Source organism: Dromiciops gliroides, chromosome 5 (assembly GCF_019393635.1).
Source record: "Dromiciops gliroides isolate mDroGli1 chromosome 5, mDroGli1.pri, whole genome shotgun sequence".
Classification (NCBI taxonomy): Eukaryota; Metazoa; Chordata; class Mammalia; order Microbiotheria; family Microbiotheriidae; genus Dromiciops; species Dromiciops gliroides.
Genome location: NC_057865.1, coordinates 188081178 through 188097595, shown reverse-complemented (window position 1 = coordinate 188097595; position 16418 = coordinate 188081178). Strand labels below are relative to the sequence as shown.

Sequence of the window (16418 nt, the reverse complement as noted above, 5' to 3'; positions counted from 1 at the left end):
AGATAATATTGGCACAATGCCCAGCACATAATAAGTGCTGTATAAATGCAAGCAATGATGACTATGATGATGTTTTAGAGAGCTGCCCAGGGCACCCAGAGATTAAGTGATTTACCCAGGGTCACATTCTCATTATTTGTCAAAGGCAGGGCTTAAACTTTCTAATCCTGAAGCCAGTATTTTACCCACTATACCACACGATCTTACTAACATGGGCATCAGATATGAATTTAGTAGGATTCAGAAAGACAGAAGAAAACAATATGGTTGGGGGGAAGAGCTTGCAGCATACAATCTCCATTCTAAATATTGCTACGGTAGAGGAAGTGACAAAGGGGAGGTAGAAATAGAATTCTTCCCATCCCTGCCTGTTCCAGGTCAGGTTCTGCCAAATGGGAGTACTGAATCCTAGGATTAAGGATAGCTTTGCAAAGCATGAGAGCTGTTTCATTTTTATTCAGTCACTTCGGTCTTGTCTGACTCTTCATGACCCCATTTAGGGCTATCTTAGCAAAGATCCTGGAGTGGTTTGCCATTTCCTTCTTCAGATTATTTTACAGATGGGGAAACTGAGGCAAGCAGGGTGAAGTGATTTGCCCAGGGTCACACAGCAAGATGAATCTTCCTGACTTGAGCCCCAGTACTCTCTATACGCTGTGCCACCTAGATGCTATGTTTAAGATACTCTTAATACTTAACTCTATCTTGTTCGTGACTGAACATCCTCTGAGTTCACCGTTGTACATTTTGCTCACATTAAAGAATTTAAGCTCTTAGCAGCTAAAAGTCAATGACAAGGTGGATAGAAAGCTGGCTTCAAGAGGCAGGAAGGACTGGGCTCAAGTCCGGCCTTGGACACATACTGGCTGTGTGACCCTGGGTAAGTCACTGAACCTCTGGGTTTACCAGGCAACTCCATAAGATTCTAAGTTTCAGAGAAGGTGCCAACCTGAAATGGCAGAGGAAGCTTTTCGGCAGTTCTTTCTATAATGATGCAATTATGGGTCTGATTGAAATAAAATAAAATGGTCCTAGCATGTAGGATTGTTGTAGCATGATTCATCTACTTCTATCCATTCTCCCCCCTGTACAAGGTGAGGCCTCAGGTCAGGTTTTGCTGTAAGAACTCAGATCTTATCATGTGTGAGTTGATTAAGTAGTCCTACTCATGAGAGATCCTAAAGAAAGGTGGAGGGTTTGAACCCCAGAGCTGAGGAACTCCTTCTTCTTCCCAGTGGGTGTAGGAAATTAATAAGAGAAAAAAATAGGAATTATGATTAAAATCCACCCAAAAGCCTTTCACCTTTCTTCACAGCTTCCTTCTCCAATGCTACTAACACCTCTTTTCTTTTGTCTTGATTTCCCGCCAGGGCAAAGACATAGGCCAACAAGGCTTTTGTGTAGACATTGCTCCTGTGGACTCCATTTTGTTGTGTCTTCCAGGCTGACTCCAGGCAGAAAAGAGCATTCCGGACAATTGACTGCTAAAAGAAAAGATGAAGAGAGGCCTTGAGATACACGTTGCCCTGATGACAAAAACAGGGAAAGGAGAAGGATTGACACTTGACATGGGCCACACAAATATAGGGGGTGACTCAAAAAAAGAACTGAAAAAAAATTTTTTAATTAAAAAATGTATAATGAAAATTTTAAAAGAACTGAACACTTTCAAAAATGTATTATTTAATACATGATTTAATAGGTCATATAGGAACATGTCAAAACCAATTTGTAAAGAAAGAAAATTAAAAATAAAAAGGGAATAATAATTTGGTGCACATCATATATTCATATGTTATGTATTAATACAGTTTGAAAGTCTTAAATCCTTTTTAAAATGACCCTGCATAGTAACACTTACTTTCAGCTCTTTCTGTTATCCCTGGGCTTAAATCAGAAACTTTCTTTATCTATTTTCTATGGGCAAACCTACCAGTTGTTCATCTTTGGATGAATATGGTTACAGGACTGTGCAAATATATGTAATTGGTGGGGGGTGGGAGGTGCCCCTCCCCTCAAATCCTGTAGCTCTAGTGCCAACAGTTCTATTTTGCCCTTCAGTGGGGTGGGATGCATAGCTGATCATTCATTTTTTTCTTTTTTGGTGAGGCAATTCGGGTTAAGTGACTTGCCCAGGGTCACACAGCTAGTAAGTGTTAAGTGTCTGAGGCCGGATTTGAACTCAGGTCCTCCTGACTCCAGGGCCGGTGCTCTATCCACTGCGCCATCTAGCTGCCCCAGCATGATCATTCATTTTTATAGAACAATTGGGTACAATGAAATATTTTAGGGTCTTAAAGGTTCACTTACAGAGTTAGGAAGAGGTATCTCCAGCAGAGAGATGGTGATGTAGGCAGAGAGGGTCAATTCATCGTCTACCCCACCCTGTAAAGAAGAGAGACAGAAGCACTTAGTTTTCAGCTCTCCCAGGAGATGCCTTCTCTCACTTCCCTCCTCTCCTTGTTTTTGTCCTTCATTCTCAAAAAAGAGAAGGACCATGACATGGGGGAGGTGATGTCATGACTTCATATGACAATTAATTGGACTTTTTTTGTGGGGCAATGAGGGTTAAGTGACTTGCCCAAGGTCACATAGCTAGTATGTGTCAAGTGTCTGAGGCCACATTTGAACTCAGGTCCTCCTGAATCCAGGGCCAGTGCTTTATCCACTGTACCACCTAACTGCCCCTGGTGAATTGGATTTAAGTGAGGAAGGGCTATGCAAAGTCATCAGCCTCACTCTCTCCTCCAGAACCATCTAGGTCCAGTGGCAAGATATAGATCAGGACAACTGGAGATCCCCCTCCACCACCACCCATGCCATTATCTGTCTTCCTATTGCCCCATGGAAAGTCTTCCCATCTAGATATATCCTTACCAGATATATCTCTATATAAGGATATATATATATATATATACACACACATGTATATGTATGTTTATCCTTACTATGTCACTAAAAACCTCCATTTCTCTCATGTTGAGTGATGAATGAAAAAAGAATTGATTTAGCACTTATATTCCAAGCATTGTACTAACTATCATGGATACAAGTATAAAAAAAGAACAAGGAGAATGACTTTCAGGCCTAATCTCTACCCCTGATGATTATGGTCAACTTCCTCACAGTCCATCTCAGCAGGTGGCACGCCCTTCCTTTCTTCAGTCATCCATGATATCTTAACCCTTCTACTTACTCTTGTGGCCCAGGAAACACATCACCTTAAGAGCATTGTTCAGCAGTGAACCCGAGCTTTGGAAACAGCCATTTTCTTTCTGTTTCTGTGATAGCCAAATGAGGGCTTGGTTGATGTGATCTTCATCTATGAAGATGTATGGCCGAGACTGTGCAAAAGACTTGAGCACAAAGGCAGTGAGCCTGCTCAGGGAGAGAAACAGTAGAGAGCTGAAGCATTTGATTTCATTAGACAATTCCATACTCTTTTCCCAGGCCTTGGCTCCATATGATCCCATCATACCCATGAAAATCAGCTACAAGTAGAACATAGAACAGGATTTTGTTGGAGTTTCTCTTTCATTCCATCTTCACGCCACCTCATCTGCCTAAAATTAACCTCAGTGCAACTTTTAAAAATTTATGAAAGATCTACTATGTGTGAGGTGTCGTGTTAAAGATACAAAGACAAAGGTAACCAACACCAACTCTGGTTATGCCTCTGACTATTGAACGCTACTTGTTGGTAATCAAGGTTGCTGATCATACAGCCAGTGGGAACAATAACATCTAAAGAGCAGGCTGGGTCAAAACTAGCAGCAAAAGCAAGTCCAAAGAAAACTGACAACCTCTAGTGGCAGAGAACTCACTACCTGTCAGGGTAATCCATAGGTTTTCTGGACAGCTCTAATTACTAGGAAATTATGTCTTATATTAAATTGAAATCTTCCTCTGTAATTCCTGTCCATGGGTTCTAGCTCCATTGTCTTGGGCCAAGCATAATAAATCTAATCCTTCTTTGGTCTTAGTCAAGAACATTTTTCTTGGTTTAGACAAATTGGTATTCTCTGTAGCTAACAACTGATGCTTTTCTAAACTCAGCTTCTGGCACTTCTAGACAATGGACAACAATGCCTATAAATTAGAGCAAGGGTCCAAACTATGGCCCAAGGGCCAAATCCTGCACTGTGAGCTAAGAATGTTTTTTGCATTTTTAAATAGAACTATTTTAAAATCTAAAAGCTACTCTGAGCTTGGATTTAGCCTCTGGGGCATAGTTTCCCTCTCCCCAAATTAGAACAATGATAGAATTTCACGGTTGGAAGGGGTCTTAGGTCATTTAATCTACTTTATACCTGAGCAGAAGTCCCCTTTAACATCTCTTTCTTTCTTTCTTTTTTTTTGACAGGGAAGTGAGGGTTAAGTGACTTGCCCAGGGTCACACAGCTAGTAAGTGTCAAGTGTTTGAGGCCAGATTTGAACTCAGGTCCCCCTGAATCCAGGGCCACTGCTTTACTTTAACATACTCTTTTATTTATTTATTTATTTATTTTAGTGAGGCAATTGGGGTTAAGTGACTTGCCCAGGGTCACACAGCTAGTAAGTGTTAAGTGTCTGAGACCGGATTTGAACTCAGGTCCTCCTGACTCCAAGGCCAGTACTCTATCCACTGTGCCACCTAGCTGCCCCTTCTTTAACATACTCTTAACAGTGGCAATTCAGCCTTTGATGAGGAACTCATTACCCTATCAGGCGGTCCATTTCACTTGGGGACCACCATAGTGGTTAGGAAGCTTTTTTCTGATACCAACTTGAAATCTACCTTTGCAACATTTACCCACTTGGTCTAGTTCTGCCTTTTGGGATGATGTAAAATTAGCCTGATCTCTCTTCTACATGACAGACCTTCAAATAGCTGATGACAGTTACCATACTGATCTACCCCCAAGTTTCCTTTTCTTAGGGATTACCATCGCAACTTCCTTCACCCAATCTTTGACATGGTTTTGAATCCCCTTCCTAGTGAACAGAAGAGGTCATTCTTAGGTAATCTCAGATATTCCATCTTCTGTCAATGTGCTTCCTAAAACTAAACATGATAGTCCAGATGCTGGGAAGCCAGAGATTATACTGGCTCTGTTTTGGACACTCTACTTCTATTTCTACAATCTGAAATTGCGTAAGATGTTTTTTAGCTGATATACCTCATCAGTGATTCATGTTGAACTTGTTCACTAAATCAGGTCTTTTTTGCAGGAATTGTTGTTCAATGATTTCATTTATTTATTTGTTTAGTATGTAACTAATAATTACCTAATTATTTATTAATTCCCCCCATCCAATGACTTGAACCTTGTGATCATGTTATCATGGGATTGGGAGTGACAATGGACAGCAAAACACCTTACCAGGTATTACTCTCGCTATGGGGGAAGGTGCTGTAGGAGCCATCTGGGTGCTTATAGTTCAGCTGCCGCTGGTAACCTAAAATGGGATGTTTTATGAGATTCAACATCAGAAATATTTTCTAGTGACCCAGGCTCTTTGTCAGTGTGGGTCAGGTCAGAGAGGGCATGGAAGTGCATGAGAATAGAAACAACTAATTCTATTGGGCTAGATTCCCCAGGGGCATGGAAGGTTCTAGTTCCAAAAAAATCTTATTAGATGGCAAGGAAGGGTAGCCATCATGCCAGATGCTTTCAAGGAAATTGCTAACTCAAATATATTTTTAGAGGGAATAGCTAAAACCATGGGGGTACCATTTCCTCTACTTATCTCACCACTTTGGAGGAATCCAACTGCCTTGGACTTGATTTCTGGTGTTAGCTGTTTTGTTTGATTCAGATAATCCAGGACATAAATGTTGGGAGCAAACAGGGCCATATTCTGCTCTCCACAGCCATAGGGCATCTTGAGGAGATTTTGTGTGTCTCTCACAGCAGATCCAAGGATATCACCTGTGAAATAAATGAGATGAGAAATCAGAACCACTAAATAGGAAGATGTTTCAAAGACAACTCATCTTTAGAATCACAACCAAAAACCATGACTTACAAGTAGTGAGGAAGCAAAAGTAGTGAGGATTTAGGGAGGGGATGGGGCTAGGGTAAGTTAAGAGTGAGACAAATGAAAGAAATGTGTAGAGTCAGTCCATGAGTAGTGATGATGTCAGAGCTGGTGGTAGTTTTCCATGGAGAATTTCAGAAAAACTGGAGGTGAGGTGGGAACAAGCTATACCAGTCCTAAAAACTTACCAAGAGAATGGGAAAAGAAACAAATGGGGATTTTCCCAGTCTAGCTCAACATCTTTTTTTGTTGACCAGACACAGAGTCCCTGATTCTTCAGTCTTTGTTGTCTATTGGTTTTCTTTGGACTTGCTTTTGCTGCTAGTTTTGACCCAGCCTGCTCTTTAGATGTTGTTCCCACTGGCTGCACGATTGGTAACCTTGATTACCAACACCAGCTTTGGTTATACCTCTGACTATAGAATGCTATTTGTTGGTACAGCACCTCTCCCCCAACCCCATTCCACACTCACACTCCACGCTGGAATATCCTTACTAAAATCTCTTTCTTATTCTCCATCCCCTCAGGAGGCCTTTGGTCAGCAACCACTGAACCCACATAGCTGCAAGCGCAGGACCAGAGGGAAAGGGACATATGAGCAAGAATAAAATGAAGGAGTATGTCATGAATGTAGGTGATGGCTCACTCACCCAAAACTGAGAAGTAGGCTCTGGCTGATCCCTCCACGACATTTGGTGGGAGATTCAGGGATATTTGTTCAGACAGCTCAGCATCTTGGGAAAGAAATAAATCAGATACAAGGAAGAAAACTTCCTGTCTCTACCTGAGGAGAACCATGACCAGGGACCGGGAACAGTGGTCACTTATAAAAAGTCTTCATGATATTGATAGAATTATAGAATGTGAGTCTTGGAAGGAACCTATTCCCCTATGATTCTATTGGCAGAGGCAGCTAGGTGGTAGAGTTAATAGGGCCTTGGACCTGGAGTCAAAAAGATCTGAATTCAAATCCTGCCTCACTTAATACCTATGTGATCAGGGGCAAATCACTTAAACTTGCTAGCTATTGTTATTTTTAAAAAAATTATTGTTATTATTATTTGACAAGGCCTTCTTGTGGAGAACCACAAAAAGAAAACTTACCTCCCTCTCTTTCTTCCTTCCTTCCTTCCTTCCTTCCTTCTCTTTCAATATATTCCAAGTCTATGAGGAGTCAAATAATGGGCTCTCTAGCCCCCTGTCATGGCATCTACTCCACTTCAGTAAACTCATCAGATTTCATTAGATACACTAGGGTACCATTTTGATAGGATAAAGAAGAAAGAAGAACAGAATTTGAAAAGTGGCTGATAATATTTTTTCCACTACTACTTCAGTCTTGCTAAATTTTTTGAACTTGAGAGGTAGAAAATGAGTATTTATTTATCTCATGGGTCATCTTTTCTTCAGGCCTTCTCTTTGACATCTATAGCCTATTTTAAGAATAACCACCACGAAAGTTAGCCACTGTTTGAAGATAGCAAAAGATAAGAGTCAGTGTGCCATCTGTGTTAGGTGAGAACCTCTGTTCTAGTTCCTGTAACCTGTCATGCTAAATATTTGCCAGTGCCCATGTACTTGTTTTAGAATAGAAAACTATCAAGGGAATGAGAATTATTCAGTCATTTTCTGTCATGTCTGACTTTGTGATGTTTTCTTGGCAGAGACACTAGAGAGGCTTGCCATTTCCTTCTCCAGCTCATTTTATACATTAGGGAATTAAGGCAAACAGGGTTAAGTGACTTGCCCAGGGTCTCACAGCTAGTAAGTGTCTGAGGCCAGATTTGAACTCAGGAAGATGAATCTTCCTGACTCCATGTCCGGTACTCTATTCACTGTGCTGTCTACCTGTTTGAATAAGAATAGGAAGGATAACAACAATTCATATTTATAGAATACTTTAAGGTTTCCTAATACATTTTACCATCACAATTCTGTGAGGTCGGTCATGCAAATACTAATATTTGCATTGTACATATTATATATCATTACACATTTGCATAATAAATTATCCTATATTTGCATATGAAGCATGGTTTATTGGGTAAGAACATTATGCTCAGAGACTGTAATGATATACTCAAGATCACACAGCTGGTAAAAGTAGAAGCCAGGATCCAAGCATAGATCTTTTGATTGGAAGTCAGCACACTTTCCCCAACACTTTGTCATTGACCTTTCAGCCCCTTCTCCATTGACTAATATAGCAAGATGCCTACAGAGGTCATGGAGCCAGTGCTAACAATTCTGATGGTGAGAGCCCTGACAACCTGTTCTGTAGGATAGGGTTGGTCCAAGCCTGAATTACCTTTTTTTGTGGTGTTTTCATCTCCTGGGTGAAATATTACACCACCAAACCATCCTCATTCTCTCAAGCTCATTGTAATTCAGTTTTGTCTGGGGTCAGTCTCTGGCGGTTTCTTAAGCTACTGTCTATGCTATGCTATTTTGGTTCTTACCTGTTGGACAAAGCATAGAGTTGAAAGCCTCCTCCTTTTCAATTCCTTCAGGCTTTGGGAGGAAAAAAGAAAAATGCAAAAAAATGAGAAGGTATTGAGATTTGGGGTGAAGAAAGAATGTAAGGTGGTGGTGTAAGGGAGGGGACTTCTGCTTGTTACAGCACTTATAGGTTGGTCAACTCTTCCTCTTGTTTTTATTTTGTTTTTTTGCAGGGCAATCAGGGTTAAGTGACTTGCCCAGGGTCACACAACTAGTAAGTGTCAAGTGTCTGAGGCTGGATTTGAACCCAGGTCCTCCTGAATCCAGGGCAGGTGCTCTATCCACTGTGCCACCTGGCTGCCCCTGGTCAACTCTTCCTATTGGCCCCTCACCTTGTTGCTGACTGGTTTCTTAGCTGGGTTTCTGAGGCTTCCTACTGCCTCCCTCTGCTTGGCTTTTAGAGCCCCCTTGTAAGCTGTCCCCTTCCTACCTTTTCAGTCTTATACCTAACACTCTGCCTCCCAGCCCAGCCCACATACTCTGTGATGCAGGGACACCAGCCTCCTTGCTGCTCTTCAGACCAGATGCTCCATCTCCTGACTTCAGGCATCTTCACTGGCTGTTCCCATACCAGGAGAGCTCTCCCTTCTTTTTTTTTTGTTTTTTGTTTTTTAGTGAGGCAGTTGGGGTTAAGTGACTTGCCCAGGGTCACACAGCTAGTAAGTGTTAAGTGTCTGAGGCTGGATTTGAACTCAGATACTCCTGACTCCAGGGCCGGTGCTCTATCCACTGCGCCACCTAGCTGCCCCTAGAGCTCTCCCTTCTTGTCTCTGCTTCCTAGATTACCTGGCTTCATTTAAGTCATGGCTAAAGTCTTGCTTTTTACAAGAAGCCCCTCCCACTCCTTAATCTTAGTTCCTTCCATCTGAGACTATGCCCAATTTATTTGTATAGGTCTTTATACATAGTTGTTTTCATGTTGTCTCCCTACTCCCATTACCCTGTGCCTCCTCTGCCCTCCTTGCACTGTAACTTTGAAAGTAGAAATTGTCTTTGCCTTTCTTTATATTCCCAGGGCATGGCACATAGTAGGCACTTAATGAATGCTTATTGACTGACTGATTGACCAAATTCTCCTTCTCCATTCTGGGAAGTAGTATCAAAGAAGGTTCCAATTTCATCATTTTCTAAGCTCTGAGCAAAGAGGAGAAAGGAAAGAAAGAAACAGTAGAGGGAAAAAATACAGAAAAAGAATGGATAAGAGGATAAAGAAAATAAATAAGCTCCTAAGTAAACTTGGACCAATGTTTAGTCTGTGAAAAAAAATAATAACTTAAATGGAAGAAATAAACAGCCTGTTAACTATTAGGAAATGTCTCTCATAATAGTTTTTTTTTTTCCTTGTGCCATGTGCTGGTAAAGTAGAAATAGCCTTCTGGACCTTAGAGACCATTAAGTCACCCAGTAGAGCTGGAAAGGGGCTCAGAGCCCAGTCTGTCCAGCCTATATCTGACCAACAGACCCTTCTAGAACATTAACCAAAAAGTAGTCAACCAGTCTTTGAGTTAGTAGTCAACAAGGTGGTGCAGTGCATTGACTGCGGGACTTGGAGTCGGGAAGATATTATAAGTTCCAAACCATTACGTCTGCCTAGGCAAATTACTTAACCTCTCCCAGTCTCAGTTTCCCCATCTGTAAATTGGGAATAACAATAGCACCTACCTCCCCAGGTTTGTTGTGAGGATCAAATGAAGTATTTGTAAAGTGCTTTGCAGACTTTAAAGGGCAATGTAAATACTCTCTGTTGGGGCAGCTAGGTGGCGCAGTGGATAGAGCACTGGCCCAGGAATCAGGAGGACCTGAGTTCAAATCTGGCATCAGACACTTGACAACTTACTAGCCGTGTGACCCTGGGCAAGTCACTTAACCCCAATCATCTCACCCCCCCCAAAAAATACTCTCTGTTATTATTACTTAAAGACCCTTAATGCAGAGGAACCCACTACCTCCTGAGGTAGTTCATTCCACTCTAGGGTAGATCCAATTATTAGCAATCTCCCCCCTCTATCAAGCCTAAGTTATCTCTTTGCATTTTCTACCCTTTGTTCCTGCTTTTCCCCTCTGTGGCCAATCAGAGTAAATCTCATCATTCTTTAATATGATAACCCTTCAGATAAACCTTTCAAATGTTTGACATCGTATCAAGCTCTAGATGAGACAGGTAGTGAGGAGGGCAATATTTGGGATGTTTCAATAGGTGAGGAGAGCAATAGGATAAGAGTGTTTTTCAGATGTAGAGAAGAGTGGTGGAAAAAACCCAAGGAGGCAGGAAAGAGTAGGGCTCAACCATGGCATGATGAATGATGCAGCTTGCAACCTAAATAGAAGGCAGGATGCTGCCAGATGAAGAACAACTTTCTTAAAGCTAAGCTAAAGAATTCTAACTTCACTCACACAAGTCACAGAGAGCCATTGAAGGGAGCTGAGCAGGGCAGTGACATGACCAGATCTATATATTTAGGAAGATTAATCTGGGAGAGAATCTATGGCAATGATGAGGGGGGGAGTCACAAAAGCTTGTTTTAGAAATGTGGTTATTAAAAAAAAGAGAGAGAGGATATTTCCTGTGTCTAGCACATAATGAATGAATGAATATCAAAGATATGATAGACAGGACTCCACCACCAACTGGATGGGGGAGGTGAACAAGAGAGAGAGAGAGAGAGAGAGAGAGAGAGAGAGAGAGAGAGCAAACAAAGGTAACAAGACCTGATTTGTCCAAGTTCTTAAAGCCGATCAGTTGCTGAGCTAAATTTGAGCTGAGACAGAAGGCATTGTCTCTTCTTACTTAAAGGCTAACTAAGTGCATTAGCAAGGGATTTGTGGTCATCTTGATGCTTTCCCTAGGATGTAACATAAACAACGAGATTATATTATTGACATACCTCGACTAGCAAATCTCTGATGACTGTATCCTTCCTTCCGCTCTCAGGAACCTTAGCCTTCTCATTATGACACAGTTCCTGGGATTCCACCGCTTCGGCACTTGTAGTGAAACTCAACTTTCCTTTAAAAAAAAATGTGAAAAATAGAGATGAGCACATTTCTCTACTACTCTGTATCCTCTAACTCCCAAAGTTCGCTGCCTTGGGATCAGTTTCCAGAGCACGCTGAGACCCCAGGTTATATTACTATTATCATTAGTTATTGTTATTAATACCAACAGCTCACTGTAAGGTTTACAAATCACTTTCCCTCCAAGGACACAGGTAGAGTAGGTAGTGCAAGTGTTATAATCCCATTTTATAAATGATAAAATTGAAGCTAGGATTGGTAAAAGGACTTGCCAATGCTAATTATAGTTGGTCTGGGGTACTGATCTGGTCTCTGGACTTTAAGCCCAGCATTCTTGTCAGCATACTCCTCTGTCACTAAAAAAGGATAATAATTTCATTTCCATAGCACTTTAAGGCTTGGAAAGAACTGTCCTCACAATCATTTTAGGAGGTAGATAGTGCAATTATTATAATTTCCATTTTACAGGTAAGGAGGAAAAGATCTAGTGAGGTTAAATGACTTAACCAGTCATTACAATTTCATATTTGCATATATAGGCACATTGGTGAGAATGTGTTTTTCTCCTTTATTTTTTCAAAATAAATTGTATTATCTTTTGTTTTTACACCACCTACATTTCCCTTGTATCCCTTTCCCTTCCTCCTCCCCCTCGAGAGCCACCTCTTTACAACAAAGAATTTTTTTTTTTTTGGCAGAGCAATGGGGGTTAAGTGACTTGCCCAGGGTCACACAGCTAGTAAGTGTCAAGTGTCTGAGACCGGATTTGAACTCAGGTCCTCCTGAATCCAGGCTGGTGCTTTATTCACTGTGCCACCTAGCTGCCCCTCATAGCATTCTATTTTGAATGCTCCTTTGTTGCTGTTGTTTTTTAAATAAATCACACAAAATTTGAAATTTAGTGATTTTAAAAATTTAGGGGCCTATTATATTGAGGTCCTATGCTACAAATTAGTTTTGTTATAAACGTACTCTTTATCTCATGATGTAGAAGGAACAGGAGTTGTGAAGGAGCTAATATTGGAGGTCAAAGGACATTAAATCCCACAAATACAATGAAAAGATGGGAGAAAAGTCAATTACGTAGACTGTCCTGCTAATGGGAAACTGAAGGGGAAAATCAGGGAGAGAGGCTCCTCATTCATGATCCCAGAACCACACTGGCTTCTCCTTTACTGGATCTCCCTCCAGATCCCACCCACTAACCTGACGTGTCCCTCCAGGTTCCTCCTGGGCCCTTTTCTCTTCTGCTTCATTACTTCACTGAGTGATCTTAATAGCTCCCATGCATTTAACGATCATTTCTAAGCTTGATGACTCACAAATCTACCTATCTTGCTCCCACCTCTCTGCTGACCTGTAATCAATGGATTTTCAGACATCTGTCATAAACTCAATTTGTTCAAAACAGATCTCTTATCTTTCCCCCTAAATCCTGCCTGGTGACAGTGCACAGGATGCTAAGCCTGGAGTCAAGAAGACTCATCATTCTCTGTTCAAATCTGGCCTCAGACACCTACTAGCTGTATGACCTTGGGTAAGTCACTTAATGCTGCCTACCTTACAGGGGAGGACCCCTATAAGATGAGCTGGAAAAAGAAATAGCAAACCACTCCAGTATCTTTACCAAGAAAACCCCCAAAATGGGGTCACAAGGAGTCAGACATGAATGAAATGACTGAAGAACAACCACAAACCCTCCCTACTTCCTTTTCTCCTTTCTCCCCGCCTTCTACCTGCCCTATTACTGTAGAGTTGGCAACACAATCCTCCCAGTCTCTCAAGCTCAAAGCCCAGGAGTCATCCTGGATTCTTCACTATCTCTCATTTCCCATATCCAAGCTGGTGCCAATGGCTATGGATTTCACCTTCATAACATCTCTTAGATACACCCCGTTCTCTCCTCTGATACATAGTAGGCAACTGATAAATGTTGATTGACCAGTGGGAGGTCGAGTCACTTACCTAATGAATTGGGAGTTACAGCCCATGAAAATGTTTGATGCTGATTTCCACAGACACAGTGAGACGCATCCCCTTCTTCCTTGGGAACAGCCAAGAATGTGGGAGAGTCTTTCAGCTGTACTTTAACCTGAAGACCACAGTAGGGTGGACAGATGGAAGAAATCAGAGCATTAAAAACATAGGATAGTCAGACTTTTAGGCCTAGGCTAAATGAAAAGGTCTGTGGGGATTGGAGCTGGAGAGATAAGACCTTGAGGGATTAGTTGGGCTTCAGAATTCACAGGACTGCAGAGAGTATAAATAATAGGATTAAAATAAATCATTTGTCTCTTCTCTGTCTCTTGGGAGTTCACTACCATGTTTCAACTGTATTCATACCTAGAACTTTCCTTCCCTTTTACAGACCCCCTTCTTTCAGCCTCTTGTGGCCGAGTTCTTCCTAGAACTTACATTTTGAGTAAGTTACATTTGGTCCCAGGCCACCCATCCTCTATTCTTTTCTTGGCGTTGCTTCTGACTTACCATCCTTCCCCAACCTGGGTGCCTTCCCACTCCCTTAGAATATGAGCTCTATATTCTGTCCATCCATCCATTTATCCATCTGTCCAACCATCAGCTCTCTTTATACGCTCAATACGGAGGACAGGGACTGTCATCCTTTCCATTTGGATTTGTAACCTCAGTGTCCAGAACAGTGCTTGGCATATTATAAGGCCTTAATAAATGCTCCTTGACTGAATGAATTAGAGCAACCTGCTTTACTGAGATAAATCTAAGTTGCAGGAGAATTATAAAACATTATATTAAAGTATCCTAGATTTTGGGTGGGAATAATTATAAAAGTATTTTATTATTTTCTAGTTAGATATAGAGATAGTTTTTAACATTTGTTTTCTTTTTTCTCCCTCTCTCTCCTCCCTGTCCCCTCCCAAAGACAGCAAGCAATCTGATATAGGTTATATGTGTACAATCACATTAAACATATTTCTGCATTAGTCATGTTGTGAAAGAAGAATCAGAGCAAAAAGGAAAAACCTCAAAAAGGAAAAACAAAAAAAGTAGAAATAGTATGATTCAATCTGCGTCTAGATGCCACAGTTGTTTTTTTCTGGATTTGGAGAGCATTTTCCATCATGAGTCCTTTGGAACTGTCTTGGACCATTTGTATTTCTGAGAAGAGTCAAGTCTATCGCAGCTGATCAACATACAATATTGTTGATGTGTACAATGTTCTCCTGGTTCTGCTTTTGGGTGGGTAGTATTAGTGTTTGTGGCATACAACATGAGAAAGGATATTTCAGAAAATTAGATAAGGTTAGTGGCTCAAATACCAGCTGTAACTTGGGCCATAAGAGGCAGTGTGGCATAATGTATAGCTAGCCATCTTGGGAAGCGGGTGGTCCTGGCACCTACTGACACATGCTGACTATGGCACTAGATAAGAGACTTCCTTCTCAGTGCCCCCTCATCTCTCTAAGAAGGAAATTTGCGGGATAGATACTGGGATGCATTGGTGGAGGGATTTCCCTCATTTGACATTTCCTATATAGAAGTGAAATCACAGATCTGATTTAAAAAAAAAAATAACACAAAAGCTAGCACTTCCATAGCACCTTAAGGTTTGCAAAGCACTTTACATGGGTTATCTCATTAGATTCTCACAACTACTCTGTGAAGTGGGTCCCATAATTGTCTCCATTTTACAGATAAGGAAACTGAGGCTGAGAGAATGGAAATGGCTTGCATAAGGCCACATAGCTAGTAAGTACCTGAATTAGGATTTGAAATCATTCCTTCCTAATATAGAAATATGTTTTACATTATTTTGTATGTATAACGGATATCATATTGTTTGCTTTCTTAATGTGTGGGGCGGGGCTAGAGGGAAAGAGAAGATTCAGAACTCAAAATTTTTGTAAAAAATGAATGCTAGGGGCAGGTAGGAGCCACAGTGGATAGAGCACCGGCCCTGGAGTCAGGAGGACCTGAGTTCAAACCTGGCCTCAGACACTTGACACTTACTAGCTGTGTGACCCTGGGCAAGTCACTTAACCCCAATTGCCTCACTAAAAAAAAAAAAAAAAAACCAAAAACACCACATTGGAATACGCAGTATCACAATAGGTGCACTCTGATGAGAAGTACTGGGATCCAGGAGTAGGTCATGATTGGTTTAGGCCATTGTTCATTCCCTCCATATCCTCCATTTGCCCTGATGTGGTGAAGTCTCTTACCCGGATGCAGTGAGGCAGGTAGTTGAAGACAGTGGCCTTGAGGGTAAAGGCCTCTCCACGAATCACCGAATAGGGTAGGGTGAGAGACAGAAAGAAAGGCTTGAAGGCTATGAGAGAGGCTGTAGGGGAGAGGCCAAGTCCTGTGCTTCCCGACAGGCAGAATGCTCCAGCCTTCCATTGAGTGATGGTATCAGGGACCTTGACTACCACTTCAGCCTCACCTGCTGAACTAGAGAGAGGGAGGGAACAATGAAGACAACAGGAAGTAGCTGCCCCTTTCTCCATTTATGGTTCTGGTCCCCACGTCTGTTTTCTGGGAGTATATGGTACCAAATTAATTCAGAAATGCTTATCTTGGAGGCAGGTAGACTAGTGAAGCCTATACAGTGTTCAGCTTGGATTCATCCTGAAGTAGACCAAGAACTGAGGTAAACTGTCAATGAATTGAAAATCTAGAAGAATCCAAGAGCTTCACCAGAAAGAAATATAGTAAAAATGAAACTACTTACTTTGCTGTTATCAAGTCCCAGATCCAAGTCTCAGGGAAATGCTTTCTCACAGTCTCAGCGGGGGCCCTATCTTCTACCATAACCAGGTTCTGTGTGTGAAATCTCGGTGAAGACGCCACACCTAAAGGAACTACAAAAATGACGACTTTAAAGTCTTGACTAAATACTTATTTA

At 41.4% G+C, this 16418-nt stretch overlaps 1 protein-coding gene across 4 annotated transcripts in view; it reads right to left on the bottom strand.

The window, feature by feature from the left end:
- The window catches only part of LOC122727897 (alpha-2-macroglobulin-like), a 74690-nt gene that overhangs the window by 14458 nt on the left and 43814 nt on the right, over positions 1 to 16418 (bottom strand). For 2 of the 4 annotated variants that reach the window (XM_043965834.1, XM_043965837.1), the window contains 11 exons: positions 16245 to 16374; positions 15736 to 15964; positions 13502 to 13628; positions 11407 to 11528; positions 8482 to 8533; positions 6673 to 6756; positions 5736 to 5912; positions 5364 to 5439; positions 3222 to 3378; positions 2311 to 2385; positions 1304 to 1484 (listed from right to left, as the gene is read on the bottom strand). In XM_043965834.1, the coding sequence (XP_043821769.1) occupies positions 1304 to 1484; positions 2311 to 2385; positions 3222 to 3378; positions 5364 to 5439; positions 5736 to 5912; positions 6673 to 6756; positions 8482 to 8533; positions 11407 to 11528; positions 13502 to 13628; positions 15736 to 15964; positions 16245 to 16374 (1410 nt within the window). The remainder of the gene's footprint in view (positions 1 to 1303; positions 1485 to 2310; positions 2386 to 3221; positions 3379 to 5363; positions 5440 to 5735; positions 5913 to 6672; positions 6757 to 8481; positions 8534 to 11406; positions 11529 to 13501; positions 13629 to 15735; positions 15965 to 16244; positions 16375 to 16418) is intronic. The other 2 variants (XM_043965835.1, XM_043965836.1) reach the window with 2 other exon arrangements.